At 43.9% G+C, this 20,637-nt stretch overlaps 1 protein-coding gene across 3 annotated transcripts in view; it reads right to left on the minus strand.

Moving 5' to 3' along the window:
* Nucleotides 1-8,525: 8,525 nt before the first annotated feature.
* The window catches only part of LOC139541977 (netrin-3-like), a 102,391-nt gene continuing 90,279 nt past the window's right edge, over nt 8,526-20,637 (minus strand). For 2 of the 3 annotated variants that reach the window (XM_071346924.1, XM_071346923.1), the window contains exons 6-7: nt 15,796-15,873; nt 8,526-15,515 (exon numbers count right to left, since the gene is read on the minus strand). In XM_071346924.1, the coding sequence (XP_071203025.1) occupies nt 15,124-15,515; nt 15,796-15,873 (470 nt within the window). In that variant the 3' untranslated portion in view covers nt 8,526-15,123. The remainder of the gene's footprint in view (nt 15,516-15,795; nt 15,874-20,637) is intronic. The other variant, XM_071346925.1, reaches the window with a different exon arrangement.

Consider the following 20,637-nt stretch of genomic DNA (forward strand, 5'->3'; position numbering starts at 1 on the left):
TTTCGGGTAGCCTTCCACAAGCTTCCCACAATAAGTTGGGTGAATTCTGGCCCATTTCTCCTGACAGAGCTGGTGTAACTGAGTCAGGTTTGTAGGCCTCCTTGCTCGCACGCACTTTTTCAGTTCTGCCCACAAATGTTCTATAGGATCGAGGTCAGGGCTTTGTGATGGCCACTCCAATACCTTGACTTTGTTGTCCTTAAGACATTTTACCACAACTTATGCGTGGGGTCATTGTCCATTTGGAAGACCCATTTGCGACCAAGCTTTAACTTCCTGACTGATGTCTTGAGAAGTTGCTTCAATATATCCACATAAATTTCCATCCTCATGATGCCATCTATTTTGTGAAATGCTTCAGTCCCTCCTACAGCAAAAAAACCCCACAACATGATGCTGGCACCCCCGTGCTTCACGGTTGGGATGGTGTTCCTCGGCTTGCAAGCCTCCCCCTTTTTCCTCCAAACATAATGATTGTCATTATGGCCAAACAGTTCTATTTTTGTTTCATCAGATCAGAGGACAATTCTCCAAAAAGTACGATCTTTGTCCCCATGTGCATTTGCAAACCGTAGTCTGGCTTTTTTTATGGCAGTTTTGGAGCAGTGGCTTCTTCCTTGCTGAGCGGCCTTTCAGGTTATGTCGATATAGGACTCGTTTTACTGTGGATGCACTTTTTGCACCAAAGTACGTTCATCTCTAGGAGACAGAAGCATCTCCTTCCTGAGCTGTATGACGGCTACGTGGTCCCATGGAGTTTATACTTACGTACTATTGTTTGTACAGATGAACGTGGTACCTTCAGGTGTTTGGAAATTGCTCCCAAGGATGAACCAGACTTGTGGAGGTCTACAATTGTTTTTATGAGGACTTGGCTGATTTCTTTTGATTTTACCCATGATGTCAAGCAAAGAGGTACTGAGTTTGAAGGTAGGCCTTGAAATACATCCACAGGTACACCACCACCACTTCTGACCCACTGGAATTGTTATACAGTGAATTATAAGTGAAATAATCTGTCTGTAAACCCCCCCACCCTCCCAATCAAGTGCTTCTCTATTCAGTCTGTGGCATTTCTACAGAGAAACTCTTCCATTTCACTCTGAGAAAAAAAACTTGTTTTTGTGTTTTGTATAGCTTTTTGTATTGTAAAAGGGACAGTACAGGATGAATCACAATGTCATTTTTTTTTGCGCAACACAAACCCGTAGATGTCCTAACCGACTTGCCAAAACTATAGTTTGTTAACAAGAAATTTGTGGTGTGGTTGAAAAACGAGTTTTAATGACTCCAACCTAAGTGTATGTTAACTTCCGACTTATATATATGTATATATATATGTATATATATATATGTATATATGAATCTGGCATATCTTAGTTTATTTCCAGAATTACCGAATAATATGCGTAGTAATGTCGTCACTTCACACAAAGGATTGTTACTTATAACCAGGACCGGCATAAAAAAATGACATTGTGATTCATCCTGTACTGTCCCTAACATCATTTCCCCATAGCAACAGATGTGGGATATATACACACACTCTCCTCACCATTCCTCCACAAACAACCACAAGCTCAGATTTTCAACAGTTGCTACATCGATGAGCCCAATTCAAGAGAAGACTTGATATGTGAATGCATATACAGTTATAGCTGTTTGAGAAGGCATGAAAAATGTTGCAAGAACAGGGTGATTTGGTTAACCAAAGTCCTAGCTTATGGAGCTCAGATACAGCCCTTTCCCCTGAAACACACACACGCTGGTCCCCTGTTGTGACCATTTACAAAGCATCTCTGAGCCATCAGACCTTTTGATTATTTTGTACCGCCAGGGCCACAATAATTTACTCCCTCTCTGATTGTCTGCGTGTGACCCCCTCCCCATGGGTTACTGCAGCTAGTGTTGCCAGCACTGTCACTACCTGAGTGGGGGTACTCCAACGGAATTCCCACCAGCTAGGTACAAGGTTGTCAAGGTTCTCATTAGTAGCTTTGACAAATTCCTTGTAAATTATGCTCAACCACCCGGGGGCTTTGGCTTTGTTGGATCAACCCTGCCAGGCAGGCTCAGACTCTTGAGGGGCCGGTGCTACTTTAGTGGGTCTCTGATCGTGTTTATCTTGGCTGCGTATAGGCTACTTGCAGTAGGCCTATCAAACAGATAAGGACTTTTCCTTAGTGTGTGGGTCGCTCAGGTGTGCGTCTAGGGTATGTATGTCCCATAACTGCACAAACTCTAAAACTCTCTGTCACAACTCCTGCTCGCAGACATACATGGGCTCTGGCATTTGCAACCATTTCCCTTTTTCACTCATTTAACTGACCATCTTTCATCACAACCACACACCCCCCACATATGCACCCGCACATACCCACCTACCGTGCCTTCGTTGTCCTCTGTTTGCTGTGTTTTTATCTCTACCATGTTGATTCCTACCTCATTTCGGGCTTTTGTGTTCTAGTTCCTTGTATTTGAAGATGTATTATTTTAATAATTGTACTGTTTTTAAATGCTGTATTTTATCTATTTATAAATACTGTAAATAAAACGTTGAATGCTAATTATTTTACAACATTCCCTATCTTGAATGGTATAGTGTATTTGTAGTTTATTTCTTTATCAATTGTTGTATTTTATTGTTTTTCTGTTTTTTATTACAATCCCTGCCATGGATAGTATTGGGAGTTCCATTATCGACTCCTCTATGGGAACTTTATATTATTTAGAATAGCCATGGAGTGGTCTTGGTGTCTCGGAACAGCTGGTTATCAATGTCCAGTTTATCTACTGCGAGAGCTACACGTTTCCCTTTTAGTCTATTCTCTTTGAAGAGTGGGTACAGAACTTTGTGCCATTCTGCAATTTCCTTCGGGAACTGTTGATTCATGCCTATTTTCGTGGCAGCGAGTCTTTTGCCCAGGCTTTTAAACATTATTTTATCTTTAAAGAATGCATCCATTCCTCCGTATAAAATTGTTCTAAGTGCCAAGTCACTTTTAACCCTTGACACCTGCTCTGACATTCAGCTTTACAGCGGAAAAGTCAAGGATCAATTACTTCTCTTATTCTCGCTCGATCTCTCTCTTCTGGTCCAAACCACCTTATGTTTAAGAGAGTGTGAGTGAGTGGAGTGTTTGGCTTTGTTTGTTCCACTCTCTATCCAGAGTGTGAGTGATTGAAGGCTGGTAAAAACAAAACCAGTTCTACTATCTGATCCGGACTCAAGTCTTTACCCAAAACAAGATGGCCGCTTAAGCTCTCACCCAGGGACGTCACCAGGAACAGGCTTTGGGGATTTTGGGCCAGCCCCAAATCTTTTGTGCTGCTGCGATGGTGTAAAAAAAATAATTGTCAACTGAATGCGCCACTTGTGCGTCTAGGGTATGTATGTCCCATAACTGCACAAACTCTAAAACTCTCTGTCACAACTCCTGCTCGCAGACACACATGGGCTCTGGCATTTGCAACCATTTCCCATTTCCCATAGAGTCGTGGTTATGTGAAACTCCCAAAGTCATCCAACTGTCGTAATAAAAGTAAAGCAATTGCTGTGTGTGGTCAACTAGATGGTAATTTCAGCAGTGTTTTGATTGGGACAGTGCCATTGTGCTGCGTTGAGACAACCATTGGAGCTCGTTTTGATAAATCAACTTCAGATTTTTTTTCATTGAATCTCTGTTTGGATATTTGGTTACAATTAGGCTGGGAAATGTTAACTAAATTGACGGGAGTGCTCATGTTAGTCTAGCGTATAAAAGCAATGCAGCCCTTCTCTACACAGACAATTAGGCCTATATAGGCTCTATAGGCTAACTGATGAGCTTCCCTGATGTTTTCCTGAAATTTCTGATGCGTTTCAATCACTTAGCTTACCGATGCAGATACACACACTTTTCCCATAAGCTATTCAATACATTTCACATATTTTCTTATTAGCCTCAAGAACATAGAAACTGTTCTACAACGGTTAAAAAGGTCATATAGGTCCACATCGTTTCTATAACAATATAGCTGAAACCACTATTGGCTAAACAGGGAAAATAAGTGATTGGATAGAATCACTTGTTCATTGACTTACTGAATGTATTCTACAGGCTACATGCTGAAAGATTATTCTAAATCTTATTGTAACAATAGGCCTACCTACGCAATAACCTCCTATGGTGTTACTGAGGGTTGATTATTTGGCCTTGGGTAGAGCACAGCGCATGGCAGAGCCGCTGGAAAATGTGTGGGGAGAGCATTTGCACCAGTACTTTTCAATCTGGTGTGGCGCCGCCAGACCTCTTTCAAAGCAGGAGCACCGAACACGTTTAACAGATATATCAATTAGTCAGGTCATAGAAAAATGCATATAAACGTTTTTGCAACGGGTAAAAAAAGCAGGTGTTTCTTATTGGACAAGTTGACATAGTACCTGCTCGCTGCGACAGGTGGATTCACTTGTCAGTCACGGTGGTCTCCTAACTACAGCCTACAGAGCCTCATCAACCAAGCCTCTCATCTACTATAGTTGGGTTGCACCAGCACCTCCTTGTTTGACTATAAATTTATTGAGTGACTGAATGTGAGGAGAAATGTGAGTAATTTCATACTGGTGTGGTCCTGCGAGGGCTTTGATAAGAGCATTGTGTACGAGTGGCTGGCTCCATCCTAGTCCGGTCCTCAGCTTTGTGTTTGATTGGGTACTGTTGAAAGTGGGGATGGGTTTTCCTCTTTAAAGCCTGTAGCATTAGATGTTTGTGTGTGTGTGTGTGTGTGTGTGTGTGTGTGTGTGTGTGTGTGTGTGTGTGTGTGTGTGTGTGTGTGTGTGTGTGTGTGTGTGTGTGTGTGTGTGTGTGTGTGTGAATAATCACCTGCAGTGGAAATAAAATAACATGCCAACATTACTGGACTAACAAACTGTCTGACTAACCTTTTCAGGAACTTTAATATCCCTTGGCATTGGGTTGCAGCAGCATATCATTTTCATCTTCTTTATCCTGTGCCAAACATTTATTCAGTGAGACTAAATTATTAACGTTATGTGCTGGCTGCATGATTGCATCAACCTAGCTAGCGAATGTTCGCTAGCTAGCTATCGAGCTAGGCTACTAAAGATAACGTTAGTAGATTTGTTGGCTATGGATTGGATCATTCTATATCATTTTAGTCGACGACTAAACTGCTTTAATTAACACACCTTGTTTTCCATGAACATGTGTTGGCTCTCTCATGAAGCAGGCCAAAGGGCAGGCAGGAGATGAGCTTCAGCAAAGAAAGAAACCGAGTTGTGTAGGACAAATTGACTTAAGAGTATTGACATTATTAGTACGGCACGTAAGCCTGCAAGGACAGGGTTGGTTCACCTGTGAGGGATGACAGGGTTGAAGGGGTGCCTCTGAGATAAAAATGCGTAGAATGTTTTTCAAGGTTTTTAAAATGGAAAGATGGAAATATTGAAGGAGGACAGATGTGTGAACAGAGGTGCGGTCATCGTCACGCATGTTGTCAGTTCAGAGAGAACCAGGGTGTCTTCAATGGACAACAGCTGTTTTTACTCAGGAAAGAAGGAAGAGATGAGAGAGAGAGAGAAGACACTGAATATTTATGACTTTGGTCCATACAGACTTCTCAACACATTTCTGTGGTTTCCAGGGGGCTAATATTAGATGACCATTAAAAATAATTGAAGACATACAAGACAGACATACATACATGTGCATTCAGAAAGTATTCACACCCCTAGATTTTTTTCCCATTTTGTTGTGTTATTGTCACGACTCCTACCGAAGGTGGCTCATCTTCCTGTTCGGGCGGTGCTCGGCGGTCGTCGTCACCGGTCTACTAGCTGCCACCGATCCCATTTTCCTTTTCTGTTGGTTTTGTCTTATTAGTTACACCTGTTTCTTGTTTACGTTTAGTTGGGCTATTTAAGCTGGTCGGCCCGCCTGCTCTTTGTGCGGGCTTATTTTTTCCACTGTGTTTGTGTGTGGTAGTGTTTTGGTAGCGTGTTTCGTTTTGGGGTTATCCCTCTGGACTTGTTAGGTCCTGGTTTTGGGTATCGTGTTTGTTTGCGCCCGTGAGTGTTGGCCCGCACGATTCTCACTGTGCCTAATAAAGCACTACTCAGTACTTTCTGCCTCCTGCGCCTGACTCCGCACCCATTACGCTTAACTGCGTCACAGTTATAGCCAGAATTTAAAATTCATTAAATTTAGATTGTGTGTCACTGGCCTACACACAATTGCTCATAATGTCAAGTTTGACAAATTAATTAAAAATGAAAAGCTTAAATGTCTTGAGTCAATAAGTATTCAACCCCTTTGTTATGACAAACCTATATAAGTTCAGGAGAAAAAATGTGCTTAACAAGTCACATAATAAGTTGCATGGACTAATAGCAATAACAATATTTAACATGATTTTTGAATGGCTACCTCATCTATGTACTCCACACGTACAATTATCTGTAAGGTCCCTCAGTCGAGCAGTGAATTAAAACACCGATTCAACCACAAAGACAGAGAAGTTTTCCAATTGCTCGAAAGAAGGGCACCTATTGGTAGATGTGTAAAAAATTAAAAAGCAGACATAGAATATTCCTTTGAGCATTACGAAGTTATTAATTACACTTTGGATGGTGTATCAATACACCCAGTCACTAGAAAGATACATGCATCCTTCCTAACTCAGTGGCTGGAGAGGAAGGAAACCGCTCAGGGATTTCACCATGAGGCCAATTGTGACTTTAACGCTAGAGTCGATGTCTGTGCCCCTGTAGAAATCGAATTAGCATAATAAAAAAGGAGTGCTTTTTATTTACAGACATAGATCACAAAGCTCCTAACATTGTAAGCAACCAATTAACATGACATCATGAACGGAGAGCAAAATAAAAGAAGCAAGATCCTGAAAAAATCTCATGTTTTTCTATCACTCTCCATAACTCTCCCTGTAACCTACCCCCACGCTTGGCTGAGGCCCCGCAAATCATAATGACTCCCATATTCTTACCATTACATAAAATTGAGGGGAAGAGTAACAGCCATATGTTCAATCATCTTGTGGGAGCGTTTGCCAAGGTAAGCCAGGTGAAATGGTACGGCCCTGATGTCAACACAGACTGTAGCTGTCGAGGGCAGCGGTTTGGACCCCGGGAGCTATTGGGGGGTTTTCGCCTTCGACCAATCAGAGGCTGTGAGTATCCCAAAGGTCCGGCCTCAAGAAGCCATGCCAGAGCTGAGGGATGAGGTGAGATTGACATGGCTGGAGTCCTTAATGATAGTCGTGATGTATTTAGGAGAACCCATTATTCAACGCTTATTCACTAGTACTAAACAATTAATAAACCGTGGACTATTACCATTTCTATTAAGGGTTGCTTCTGGATAATGTCTAAATATAAAACAGTTTCTGTTAAAAAAAGGGGGGAGGGGACTGTCTTTTAGCAGCCAAGTTAGTTTCTATCAATCAATGTATTTTGGGTACTGTATTTTATTGTAAAACATTTTGGGTACTGTTTTTGATAGACATCCCAGTCTCCCCATGAGAGTGACAACAGAGCCCCCTGGCCCTTGCCTTCAGCCCAGCCTCTGTTTTCAATCAGTCTGTCTGGCCCGCCGGTAGACAGAGAGGCCAACCAGGGCCCGATGGCGCGTGTCTGAGATGTCACGTCAGGCAAGTACTTCCTGTATGGCAGAGCAAGGTTTCAGCACGTCATTTGTCACCCCTATGGAGGTGGCGAAGGGCTGAGCCCGAGTCCAAGTCTAGCCAGTCTGCCAACCCCTGGGAAAGCGGCAAGAGAGGGGAGTGGGGTCCTTATACCCTAGAAGAAGAGTTCCAGTCCAACCGTTCATTCTGCGAGTAATAGAGGCTGGAGGCTGATATGCTAGGCCACAGGGTAAGGTGGGATTGACACTTCTGTCACAGATGGAGATGTGCTGCAGTGTGCCAGACCGTCACAGCCTCTGTCGGTCTTCGTCTCAGATCCGGGCATATTTCTGGTCCAGGGAGAGAGAGTGATGATAAATTACTGCTTTCTTGTAATTAACCGAAATTATGGAGATGGCTTGTTTGGTTAGAGGGTGGAGAGAGGAGAGGAGGCTGGGGGAGGAGGAGAGAGGAGGAAGGGCGAGGATTGGGGAGTTTCCTGCCATGGCCCAGGTGAGGTGTACTGGGGCGGTCTGGACTGAGATGGAGGTGTGGAGGGGAGGGGAGCGGAGGGGGTGCTGCCACTGTTTATTTTCAAAGCTTCAGCTCTAGCTGTGCATTGGATGTGGAGCCACCCAGCCTCTCCCGACCACATCCCTCCTGGTCTTCCCACTTTCTGTAGTCTGACCCTTCTTTCTACATTTTGAGTAAAAACACCAGAGCAGGATGCAGGCGCAGACTCTCCCCCTCATGGTCAGCCCCGTGCAGCACCCAAAATCAGAAAGGAATCCGTCATCAGTATAAGAGCACATGACTGTTGGGTCTGGGCTGAGATGACAGCATTGCATTTACCTCGGCTGCACCAACAAAGACAGACAATATACATATTTAATTAACTAATCATTTATTTGTCATTTACTATTTAAAGTCAGTGGTCATTGCATCAGAGGAAAATGTATAAGGAAGACTTGATAATAACACGAGTGATGAAAGGGGGGTGCATGGGGCGGAAGGCAACACCCCAAGGCAGGTGGACAATGTCTGTGTGAGTAGTGCACCATACTGTAACTCTGTGGCCAGAATGTCACGAGGAGGAAGGGGGAGGCAGCATTTCACTGAATGACCCTGCTTTTTGAGCAAGATTTCACATATTTCATAAGTAGTCTTATGGTTCGAGCCCTGAATGCTGAATGGCTGACAGCCGTGGTATACCAGACCGTATACCACAGGTATGACATAACATTTCTTTGTACTGCTGTAATTACGCTGGTAACCAGTTTGTAATAGCAATAAGGCACCTTGGGAGGTTTGTGGTATATGGCCAATATACCACGGCTAAGGGCTGTGTCCAGGCACTCTGCGTTGTGTCGTGCTGGAACAGCCCTTAGCCGTGTTATATAGGCCATATACCACACCCTTTAATGCCTTATTGCTTAAATAACACCTGGTGGCAGTAGGTCTACTGTTGTGGTCACAATCATTTTGGACTTGGATATGTACCTAAATGTTGTAAGTATAATCATTTAGTTTGTCTCTCCGGCTTGTTAGGTCAAGAATTGGCTTTGCAAAGACAATGACAGAAAAAGGTAGTGGCAGTTCAGTACATATTTACATATTATACTCAATGGGCAAACGCTCTCCTTCAACCTCTTTAACTTTAACTCACTTTTCCTCACTTTCCATTTGTGTGTACAATCTCATTGTTTTCAAGGTACTAACGAACCCATTCATTCACAAACACACTTTCTCTCACTCTCCCTTTAAGCGCTCACACACACACCCCCTCGCTCTCTTTCACTCTCACACGCACACACACCTACCCGTGGACATTATAAATAGTGCCAAAGGAAAACAAAGAGCGCGAGTTATGACCCCGGTTCCACTACCAAGCTGTTGGGCTTGTTATCGTAAAACAACGGGGTGACTCACCCTATGAAGACTGCAAAATCGCTTTCACGAGGGGTGCGTTTCAATTTCTAAACATCGGCAGGGTTTAATTTGTTACAGTATCTCTCGTCCAATATTCAGGGTGGCACAGATCAAAGAGGAAGAAAATGGAAACTGAGTGTAGTGATTTTTGCCATGCTGGATATGATTTATAGCCTGGTCCCAGATCTGTTTGTGGGGTCTTGCCAACTCCTATGGCAAATAGTTGGCAAGACAGCACAAACAGATCAGGGACCAGGCAATATGATGAAGTGTTGAAGTTCATACTTGAGCAGCTAGGCACTGTAGACAGTGCTGTGAGGAAGCAGGTTAGTGACGGGTTGAGTCTGAGAGGGGTTCTGGACATCCATCAAACCTGCCAACGCCATCCCCATATATCAGGCCAGGAAATAGTGGCTACTGTAGCAACACCTGTTTGACAGCTTGTCATGGACGGCAATACATGAATAATCAGATGATTTGGGTCTGCATTTTTGTGAAACTCCATCTCTGGGAATTCCTTTACTTCTACTTGGAAATGTCAGTGGTTCTGTCTGACCTCGTTACTGTTCTAAGAAATATAGTGACATATTACACCAACATTTACGGAAAACAACCTAGTTCACTTTGGTTATGGATTTGTTTTGGATAGGTTTTCAGAGCACTGTGCTACACAAATGTTGAACTAACATCGTAGGACGCAAACATTGATACATACACTACATGACCAATAGTATGTGGACACCTGCTTGTCAAACATCTCATTACAAAATCATGGGCATAAATATGAAGTTGGTTCCCCTTTGCTGCTATAACAGCCTCCACTCTTCTTGGAAGGCTTTCCACTAGATGTTGGAACATTGCTGTGGGGACTTGCTTCCATTCAGCTAAAGAGCATTAGTGAGGTCACTGATGTTGGGCGATTAGGCCGGGCTCGCAGTCGATGTTCCAATTCATCCCAAAGGTGTTTGATGGGGTTGAGGTCAGGACTCTGTGCAGGCCAGTCAAGTTCTTCCACACCCATCTTGACAAACCATTTCTGTATGGACATCGCTTTGTGCACGGGGGCATTGTCATGCTGAAATAGGAAAAGGCCTTCCCCAAATTGTTGTCACAAAGTTAGAAGCACAGAATCGTCTAGAATGTCATTGTAGAGTTAAGATTTCCCCTCACTGGAACTAAGGGGCCCGAACCATGAAAAACAGACCATTATTCCTATTCCACCAAACTTTATAGTTGGCACTATGCATTGGGACAGGTAGCGTTCTTCTGGCATCCGCCAAACCCAGATTCATCCTTCAAACTGTCTTTTGGTGAAGCGTAATTCATCACTCCAGAGAACGTTTTTCCACTGCTCCAGAGTCCAATGGCGGCTAGCTTTACACCACTCCAGCCGACACTCGGCATTCCGCATGGTGATCTTAGGCTTGTGTGCTGTGCGGCTGCTCGGCTGGCCATGGAAACCCATTTCATGAAGCTTCCGACGAACAGCTCTTGTGCCAACGTTGCTTTGGAACTCGGTAGTGAGTGTTGCAACCCAGGACAGACAAGTTTTACGCGTTACATGCTTCCGCACTCGGCTGTCCCGTTCGGTGAGCATGTGTGGCGTACCACTTTCGGCTGAGCCATTGTTGCTCCTAGACGTTTCCACTTCACAATAACAGCACTTACAGTTGACTCTATTAGGGCAGAAATTTGATTAACTGACTTGTTGGAAAGGTGGTATCCTATCATGGTGCCACGTTGACAGTCACTGAGCTCTTCATTAAGGCCCTTTTGTCTATGGAGATTGCATGGCTGTGTGCTCAATTTTATACACTCGTCAGCCCTGGAAGTGGCTGAAATAGCCAAATCCACTAATTTGAAGGGGTGTCCATATACTTTTGTATATATAGTGTATGAAGGAGGACCCACAACCATTACCCATAAAACTTAGTCTAGCCCAGTCCTTCTCAAATAGTGGGGGGCTCGGAGCGATGCCAGGGGGGGCGCGTGTGACCCCGGGGAACATGCTTTTTTTTGCTGCAGGGAGTAGTTCTTTTTTGCACCGAACAAGAGCACACAGCACAGAGCAGGAGATATGAAGTGCAGATAACAAACCCTTAAAAGACACCATGGAAAAATATTTAACAGGGATGAAAAGAAAGGCGGAGAGAGACGGAGATAATGAGACAAACGTAAGTCTCACGAAAGCTAAGACGAGGAAATATGACGACGCGTATGTAGCGCTTGGCTTGACTGTGACTACGGTGGGAGAGGAGAAAAGACCGGTATGTTTACTGTGTCTAAAAATGTTGGCAGCGGACAGCATGAAGCCAAATAAATGAAGGCATCACTTAAAGACATTACACCCCAATCACGCTGATAAGCCGCTTGGGTTTTTCAGCGAAAATGTGGCGAATATTGCCAACAATCGTCCCGCTTTGCAAAACGTTCTCATTGTAGCCATTAATCCTGACTTCCTCATTTTGATAAAAAAAATCAGCACAAATTGTTTTATTCATTTTTGTTTTATAAGTTAAAGTGTTTCATATATTGTGCTCCTGAGTTAATGTTGCTGATCAATTTGAATTTATTATCATTTATTGATTATATTTAATTTTATTTTTCAGTATCTAATGGTCAAAAAATGTTTACAGTTTAAATAAGGCTTGAATTTTTATATTTTTTTCAGGCAAAGTGATGCACTTTAAGTCTTTTCTGTTACAGACTAAAAAACAATGTTAATAAAGTTATTCTTTGTTGTAAGTTGATCTATATTACTTTCTTTTTTGGTTTTCTTTAATGTTAATAAGGATACAATGTTATGCAGAGGTGTAACAATTTTATAGACAAATGATACTATTTACAGTAGCGGCGGAGAGTTGGGGGGGCGCGAAATGTTTACTTCTTCCTAGGGGGGGCGTAACAGAAAATAATTGAGAAGCACTGGTCTAGCGAGACACAATTTGTGTGAACAAATGCTAAATACATTCAGTTTTTTTGGACAATATTTAGTAAACATTCTCCGCTGCAACAACATGATCTCAGAAGAAAGTACAATCATACCATGTGTCTGTATGTGGTTTTTACAGTTGACATCGTCTCATTTATAGACACTGAGTGTACAAAACATTAGGAACACTTTTTTTTATATTCAGTTGCACCCCCTTTTGCTCTCAGAACAGCCTCAATTCGTCGGGGCATGGACTCCATTCGTCAAAAGAGTTCCACAAGGATGCTCGCCCATTTTGACTCCAATGCTTCCCACAGTTGTATGAAGTTGGCTTGATGTCCTTTGAGGGGTGGACCGTTCTTGACACACACGGAAAACTGTTGAGCATGAAAAACCCAGCAGCGTTGCAGTTCTTGACACATGTAAACAGGTGCGTCTATCACCCACTACCATAACCCGTTCAAAGGCACTTAAATATGTTGTCTTGCCCATTCACCCTCAATGGCACACATACACAATCCATGTGTCAATTATCTCAAAGCTTAAAAATCCTTCTTTACCCTTTCTACACTGATTGAAGGGTATTTAACAAATGACATCAATAAGGGAGCATAGCTTTCACCTGCATGGAAAGAGCCTGCATGTTTGTACAGTCAGTGTGAAAAACTCCAAATGAAAACAAGACCTACACCACTTAAGGACTGCAGCTGACTTCTGTCACGTATCTAAGACACAGAAACACACGTTACAGAAGAGAAAGGAACAGAGGCCTGACAAGGAGAGAGGGAGAGACACTTCTGAGGGGCTTGAAAATGTGACAAACCAAACATAGCACTGCAGCCAACCAATCGCTAGCATTACATTACTGCTCGCTAGAATGACCCCTTAGCAATGTCTTTACGTTGTACTCTCTTTTTAAATAAATGCAGTAAGGTCAAAGACAAACATCAGCATTAAGAGCAAACAGACGTTCCTTTGTGGTTTCGTTTCTGGCCTGATTTTCTCATTTTCTTGATTAAATTTAGGAACAGGCCGATGCATTATTGGCAAAAGAAGAGAGGGGTATGTCGGCAAGATGACTAAGAATGTTTCCTCTGGATTGTGATGTTAACATTTGTTAATTCCTTGCTCTGCTTATTGTAACTTTTTACAATAAGCAAAACCACAAACATGCAAATGTACAAAAACATGTAGCCTAGAAGTTTCCGGACTCAATAATTTTGTCAATAAGCTACAGTTGAAAAGGTAGAGCTAAATCCAACCGTTTTCTGTTCTTCGTGAAATGGCACTTTTTGTTTTGAGCTCTTCTTTTGGCAAGCGATCACTAGTCCGTCATTGGACACGTCGTCAAAAGTGGTAGAAAAAGACAAAGACAGAAATAATAAACAATATTGGTCACACAATGGCATGTGCAGGACCTTTTTATCAACAAATACTGGAAGACATTATGCATAAAATCCTCCTGAGGTTTTGGGTATTGTTCTGGTCTGAAGCTGGCGACTTTCCACCTTGCTGGAGTCTCTCTCTAAAAAAATTATATATATATATTTGAGTCAGATAATGATGCATGGTTCAATTTCCTGCTCGTGGTGTGAGGGCTGGCGGGGGGGAGGGGGGGGTTATGGGAATCTGAGAACAGAATTACGTGAGTATAGAATAAAGGAGAAACATTATTAGGGTATAGAGTTAGTCGGTCTCTAAGCAGCGTCACTGTCTGTCTATGACTGGATCTGTAGAACCAGTGAGTGAGCGGTGGGGTCATTGTCAACAGCTGTGGCGTGTAGACTTGAGTCGAGCAGGTGCCTCTGTCTGAAGTCATATATGTACTGCAATGGCAGTGGTGGTAAAAGTGAGGTTTGGAGGTGGAGAAGGCCCCTGTGGGGACAGCCCTTGTTGTGGTGACGATCCTCTGTGGATGAGGATGCAGCCATTGTGGGGTTCTGGTCCAGAGATGCTACTGCAGAGAGTTGATGTCTACATATCTTACATATGGAATAAGAGTACAAGACAAAATGGCCTCTCTAGGCCAGTAATCTCAGTTGCGTAGAACAAGGTGGGGGTTTAGAGACAGAGAAACAGTGGTGGAGTAGGCAGACGAGCTGGAGGTTGTGCAGTTTTTCTTTTCATTGGTTGCAGCCTGCATGGGGGATTTTGCGACAACGCAAAAAAATCTGTCTCTTTCTCTCTCTCTCTCTGATTATCTGAGTTTCATAAATACTCCTGGTAAAAAAAAACTGAAATGTGAGCTTTGATAGTTTCAAAACACATGGTGACAGGAGGGGGGACTAAAGCAGTCTGAAGGGGGGGGGGGGGAGTTGTGAGTGGACATTTTTGCTGTCGTTGTCATTTCGTACCCTTTTTAATGGTCCCTTTTTAAGGCAGACCAATAGATTAGAGTCCCATGAGTAAAACAGGAAATAAAAATGAAATAGTTATACAATATACACAAAGTGGTCCTTAAAACAGCCAAAATACATGCAGTCTCTGTAATGTGCAGTGTCCCCGCTTTGGGGTTCAGGGTTTTTAGGGGGTCGGGGGTGGGGTCGTGTTTGTGAACTAGCTGAGAGCTAGGAAGGGGTCATGGGGGGTAGGAGTATGGGTGGGGGGTGCTGCTCTCTCTCCCATCATGCTTTGCTGCACTTGCCGTTCTTCTCTTTGCGCTGGAACTTCCGGAGGCGCCGTGTCCAAATGTCTCTCCACTGGATGACCAGGCTGTTCTTATCGGCCAGGAGCCCTATCCGCTCTGCTCCCGCAGTGGCCCCTACGGCCCCTGGTCCAGCTCTGGGCCCCCCAGGCCTAGAACCCCCGGGCCCGGTCTCGCTAGTGCCCATAACCAGGAAGCGCTTGCTCATCTGGATGTTTGGACACTTGCAAGCCAGGTCCTTCATGTGGATCCACAGGACGTTGTCGCCCCGTTTGAGTGGCTCTCCACGGCTCTTGTAGACAGACACCACGTTGACAGAGAACTTGGCCCAGTCGCCCACCGTCTCCATGTCCAGCACGTTGACTTGCATCGCTGACGAGACACACAGACAAACCAACCATTACAACTGATGCAGGTACAGTACTAACAAAAATGACAAACTAATTGAAAATACTATTCAGCAAAAAAGCCAGTAATAACATAATATAATATCATAATAAAATATAGCTACTAACAATCATGTTTTGGAGTGCTGGGTTGGTAATTCACTGTTATAATTCACTGATCCAGTATGGGTACTTTCTTTTGTCACCATATTCACCAATCATGTTGGATAAATAAATAGGCTGTATTCGTCTGTTCAATCACTCACCATAGTCTTTCTTGCAGTATTTCTTCATGTTGATCTTCAGATTCCCTTTCACTGGTTTGCAATATGACTCACAATCTGCTGATACAAGAAAGAGTACCTTTTACACACCCACTAAAAGGCAGTCTCACATCTGGAAGTCTAACTTGCTGGGGATAGTTACACACTTACACACAAAACAGGACAGTGACACATATAGGGACTATTACGCACATAACCAGACAGTAGTTACACACTGGAGACGATAAAAAAGTGAAGATGGTGACATGGTTACATTCTCAGAACTATTACACACTTAAGGCTGTTTCACATTAGAAGTTGTAATACACATTAGGAATCATTACACGCAGAAGGCTTTTGCACACTGAAAACACACACCAAGAGTGTTTTCAATTAAATGCACATATCACACGCACGTAGCACACACACATACACACCAAGAGACACAAACCTGCACACAAGCACACGCGCACCCACACACAAGCACGCACACACACACACACACACACGGCCGCATGCACTCACACACACACACACCAAATGTGCCGGGGTTCTGAGACAGGCGCCTGGATAGAGGAAATGTTAGGTTTGGTCGGGTTAGTTGGAGTAAAATACGACCTTAGACAAATCACATGTAAGCCCCTGCAATAACCGGTGGGGGAGTCGCGGCCGGTGAAATATTACAGAGGGGGGAAAGTGTCCTAGTGCCTATACCTCTCACTCACAGCAGCTTTCAATAAACCACAGTTAAACAAACCTGGGTTGATGTGTGTGTGAGTAAGTGAGAGAGAGAGAGAGAGAGGATTTGGTATGAGTGCGTGGGTTGTGGAAGGGGCGCACTGAATTAATTGATGAAGTAGGCCACACTGAATCTGTCATGTGGAGAGCTGAATAAATCTGTTGAATGTCGAACTATAGGAGTGGAGAGAAAACCCACTTAGTGATGTGGGAGAGCAGTTCAACCGGCCAGTCAAGTAGAAAAGGAAGGTTCAACCTGCTCCTTGGCTTTTAACCATAGGGGCTTGGGCTCTAAAGTGTTATTTGTATACATATATGCTTGCACGTGTGTATGTACGGTATGTATATAAAGTCTTATTTTTCTTAAAACTGCATTGTTGGTTAAGGGCTTGTATGTAAGCATTTCACTGTAAAGTCTACACCTTTTGTATTCAGTGCATGTGACAAATAACATTTGATTTGATTTGATTCACACTATATGTAAAACAAAGTATATGGACACACCTTCAAATTAGTGGATTCGGTTATTTCAGCCATACCCGTTGCTGACAGGTGTATAAAATTGAGCACACAGCCATGCAATCTCCATAGACAAACATTGTCAGTAGAATGGCCTTAATGAAGAGCTCAATGTCAATAACTTCTGGTGCACTATGTCTAATTTTAAAAAAGTCTCGAGGTATTGTTCGTCTGAGATAAAAATACCTCATGATAAGCTGTAGACCACACTATCTACCAAGAGAGTTCACATCTATATAATTCATAGCTGTCTATTTACCACCACAAACCGATGCTGGCACTAAGACCTTACTCAACAAGCTGTATAAGGGCATAAACGAACAAGAAAATCCTCATCCAGAAACGACGCTCCTAGTGGCCAGGGACTTTAATGCAGGCAAACTTAAATCCATTTTATCTTATTTCTTTTATTATTATAATAATTTTTTATTTTGACCCATTTTTCTCTCCAATTTTGTGGTATCCAATTGGTAGTTACAGTTTTGTCTCATCGCTGCAACTCCCGTACGGACTCGGGAGAGGCGAAGGTCGAGAGCCACGCAAACTCCAAAACACAACCCAACCAAGCAGCACTGCTTCTTGACACAATGCCCACTTAACCCGGAAGCCAGCCGCACCAATGCGTCAGAGGAAACACCGTGCACCTGGCGACCATGTCAGTGTGCACTGCGCCTGGCCCGCCACAGGAGTTGCTAGTGTGTGATGGGATAAGGACATCCCTGCCGGCCAAACCCTCCCCTAACCCGGCCAATTGTGCACCGCCCCATGGGTCTCCCGGTCGTGGCCGGCTGTGACAGAGCCTGGACTCGAACCCAGAATCTCAAGTGGCACAGCTAGCACTGCGATGCAGTGCCTTAGACCACTGCCCCACTCAGGAGCCCGGTTTTACCTCATTTCTACCAGCATGTTACATGTGCAACCAGAGGGGAAAAAACTCTAGACCTCCTTTACTCCACACACAAAGACGCATACAAAGCTCTCCCTCGCCCTCCATTTGGTAAATCTTACCATAATTCTATCCTCCTGATTCCTGCTTACCAGCAAAAACTAAAGCAGGAAGTACCAGTGATACGCTCAATATGGAAGTGGTCAGATGAAATGGATGCTATGCTACAGGACTGTTTTGCCAGCACAGACTGGAATATGTTCCGGGATTCATCCAATAGCATTGTAGAGTATTATACCACCTCAGTCACTGTCCCCACAGTGACCGTACGTACATTTCCCAACCAGAAGCCGTGGATTACAGGCAGCATCCGCACGAGCTAAAGGCTAGAGCTTCCACTTTCAATGAGCGGGACACTAATCCGGACTATTATCAGAAATCCCGCTATGCCCCCATACAGGACTCAGATTGAATCCTACTACACCGGCTCTGAAGCTTGTCGGATGTGTCAGGGCTTGAAAACTATTATGAACTACAAAGGGAAACACAGCCGCGAGCCGACCAGACAAGCGAAGTACCTTTTATGCTTGCTTTGAGGCAAGCAACACTAACGCATGCATGAGAGCACTAGCTGTTCGGGACGACTGTGTGATCACGTAGCCAATGTGAGCAAGACTTTTAAACAGGTCAACATTCACAAAGCTGCGAGGCCAAAGAGATGACCAGGACGTGTACTCAAAGCATGCGTGGACCAACTGGCAAGTGTCTTCAATTACATTTTAAACCTCTTCCTGTAAGTCTGTAATACCTACATATTTAAAACAGACCAAAATAGTCCCTGTTCCCAAGATAGCGAAGGTAACCTGCCTAAATGATTAACGCCCCGTAGCACTCACGTCGGTAGCCATGAAGTGCTTTCAATGGCTGGTCATGGCTCACATCAACACCATCATGCCAGAAACCCTATGGCATGTTGTCCAATGGCACGTTGTGTTAGCTAATCAAAGTTCATAATTTTAAAAGGCTAACTGATAATTAGAAAACCCTTTTGAAAACTGAAAACTTGTCACACCCTGACCATAGAGAGCCGTTTTATTTCTCTATTTGGTTAGGTCAGGGTGTTATGTGGGTGTGATGTGGGGTGTGATGGGTGTGATGTGGGGTGGGCATTCTATGTTTTGTATTTCTTTGGTTTTGGCCGGGTATGGTTCTCAATCAGGGACAGCTGTCTATCGTTGTCTCTGATTGGGAGTCATACTTATGCAGCCTTTTTCCCACCTGTGTTTTGTGGGTAGTTGTTTTCTGTATAGTTTATACTCCTTACAGAACTGTTTCGGTTTTCCCTCTTGTTTATTTTGTTCGAGTGTTTTGTGATCTAATAAAAATCACGAACACCTACCACGCTGCGCAAGGTGTATGTAAACTTCCGACTTCAACTGTATATTGAATATACACATTCCTGAAAGAAGCTAGCTAGCTAACAAGGAGTGTCTAGTTGGCAGAAGAGAAGAAGGGACAAAGTGGGACAAAATAAGGACAGAAGAAAAGGGAAAGGGGACATTAAGGTGAAGCAGTCCTCTAAAGACACAAAAGACAATAATACAAGAAACAACACTTCTATTGCCTCTCCCTCTACGATACGCACTTCCGGTTTGGTTTGGAGCGAGTAGTTGCATTCCGCTTTGCTCCACAGGTAGTATTACAGGTAGTATTACATTTCATTTCATTACAGTACAACAGTTTGATTTGTTTGATCTTAGCTGGCTACATAGCCGTCTTTGTATCCAAGATAATTGTGTAGTCTAGAGTAATTGTCGAGGTTACCTAGCCAGTTAGAGGTTACCTAGCCAGCTACACTTTCAAACAAAGTCAACAACGCAGCCACTGCTAGCTAGCCTATTTCACCAGCCAGCAGTACTATATCATTTTAGTCAATAAGATTTTTTGCAACGTAAGCTTAACTTTCTGAACATTCGAGACGTGTAGTCCACTTGTCATTCCAATCTCCTTTGCATTAGCGTAGCCTCTTCTGTAGCCTGTCAACTATGTGTCTGTCTATCCCTGTTCTCTCCTCTCTGCACAGACCATACAAACGCTTCACACCGCGTGGCCGCTGCTACTCTAACCTGGTGGTCCCAGCGCGCACGACCCACGTGGAGTTCCAGGTCTCAGGCAGCCTCTGGAACTGCCGATCTGCGGCCAACAAGGCAGAGTTCATCTCAGCCTATGCTTCCCTCCAGTCCCTCGACTTCTTGGCACTGACGGAAACATGGATTACCACTGATAACACTGCTACTCCTACTGCTCTCTCCTCGTCTGCCCACGTGTTCTCGCACACCCCGAGAGCTTCTGGTCAGCGGGGTGGTGGCACTGGGATCCTCATCTCTCCCAAGTGGACATTCTCTCTTTCTCCCCTGACCCATCTGTCTATCGCCTCCTTTGAATTCCATGCTGTCACAGTTACCAGCCCTTTCAAGCTTAACATCCTTATCATTTATCGCCCTCCAGGTTCCCTTGGAGAGTTCATCAATGAGCTTGACGCCCTGATAAGTTCCTTTCCTGAGGATGGCTCACCTCTCACAGTTCTGGGTGACTTTAACCTCCCCACGTCTACCTTTGACTCATTCCTCTCTGCCTCCTTCTTTCCACTCCTCTCCTCTTTTGACCTCACCCTCTCACCTTCCCCCCCTACTCACAAGGCA

Source organism: Salvelinus alpinus, chromosome 17 (assembly GCF_045679555.1).
Source record: "Salvelinus alpinus chromosome 17, SLU_Salpinus.1, whole genome shotgun sequence".
Classification (NCBI taxonomy): Eukaryota; Metazoa; Chordata; class Actinopteri; order Salmoniformes; family Salmonidae; genus Salvelinus; species Salvelinus alpinus.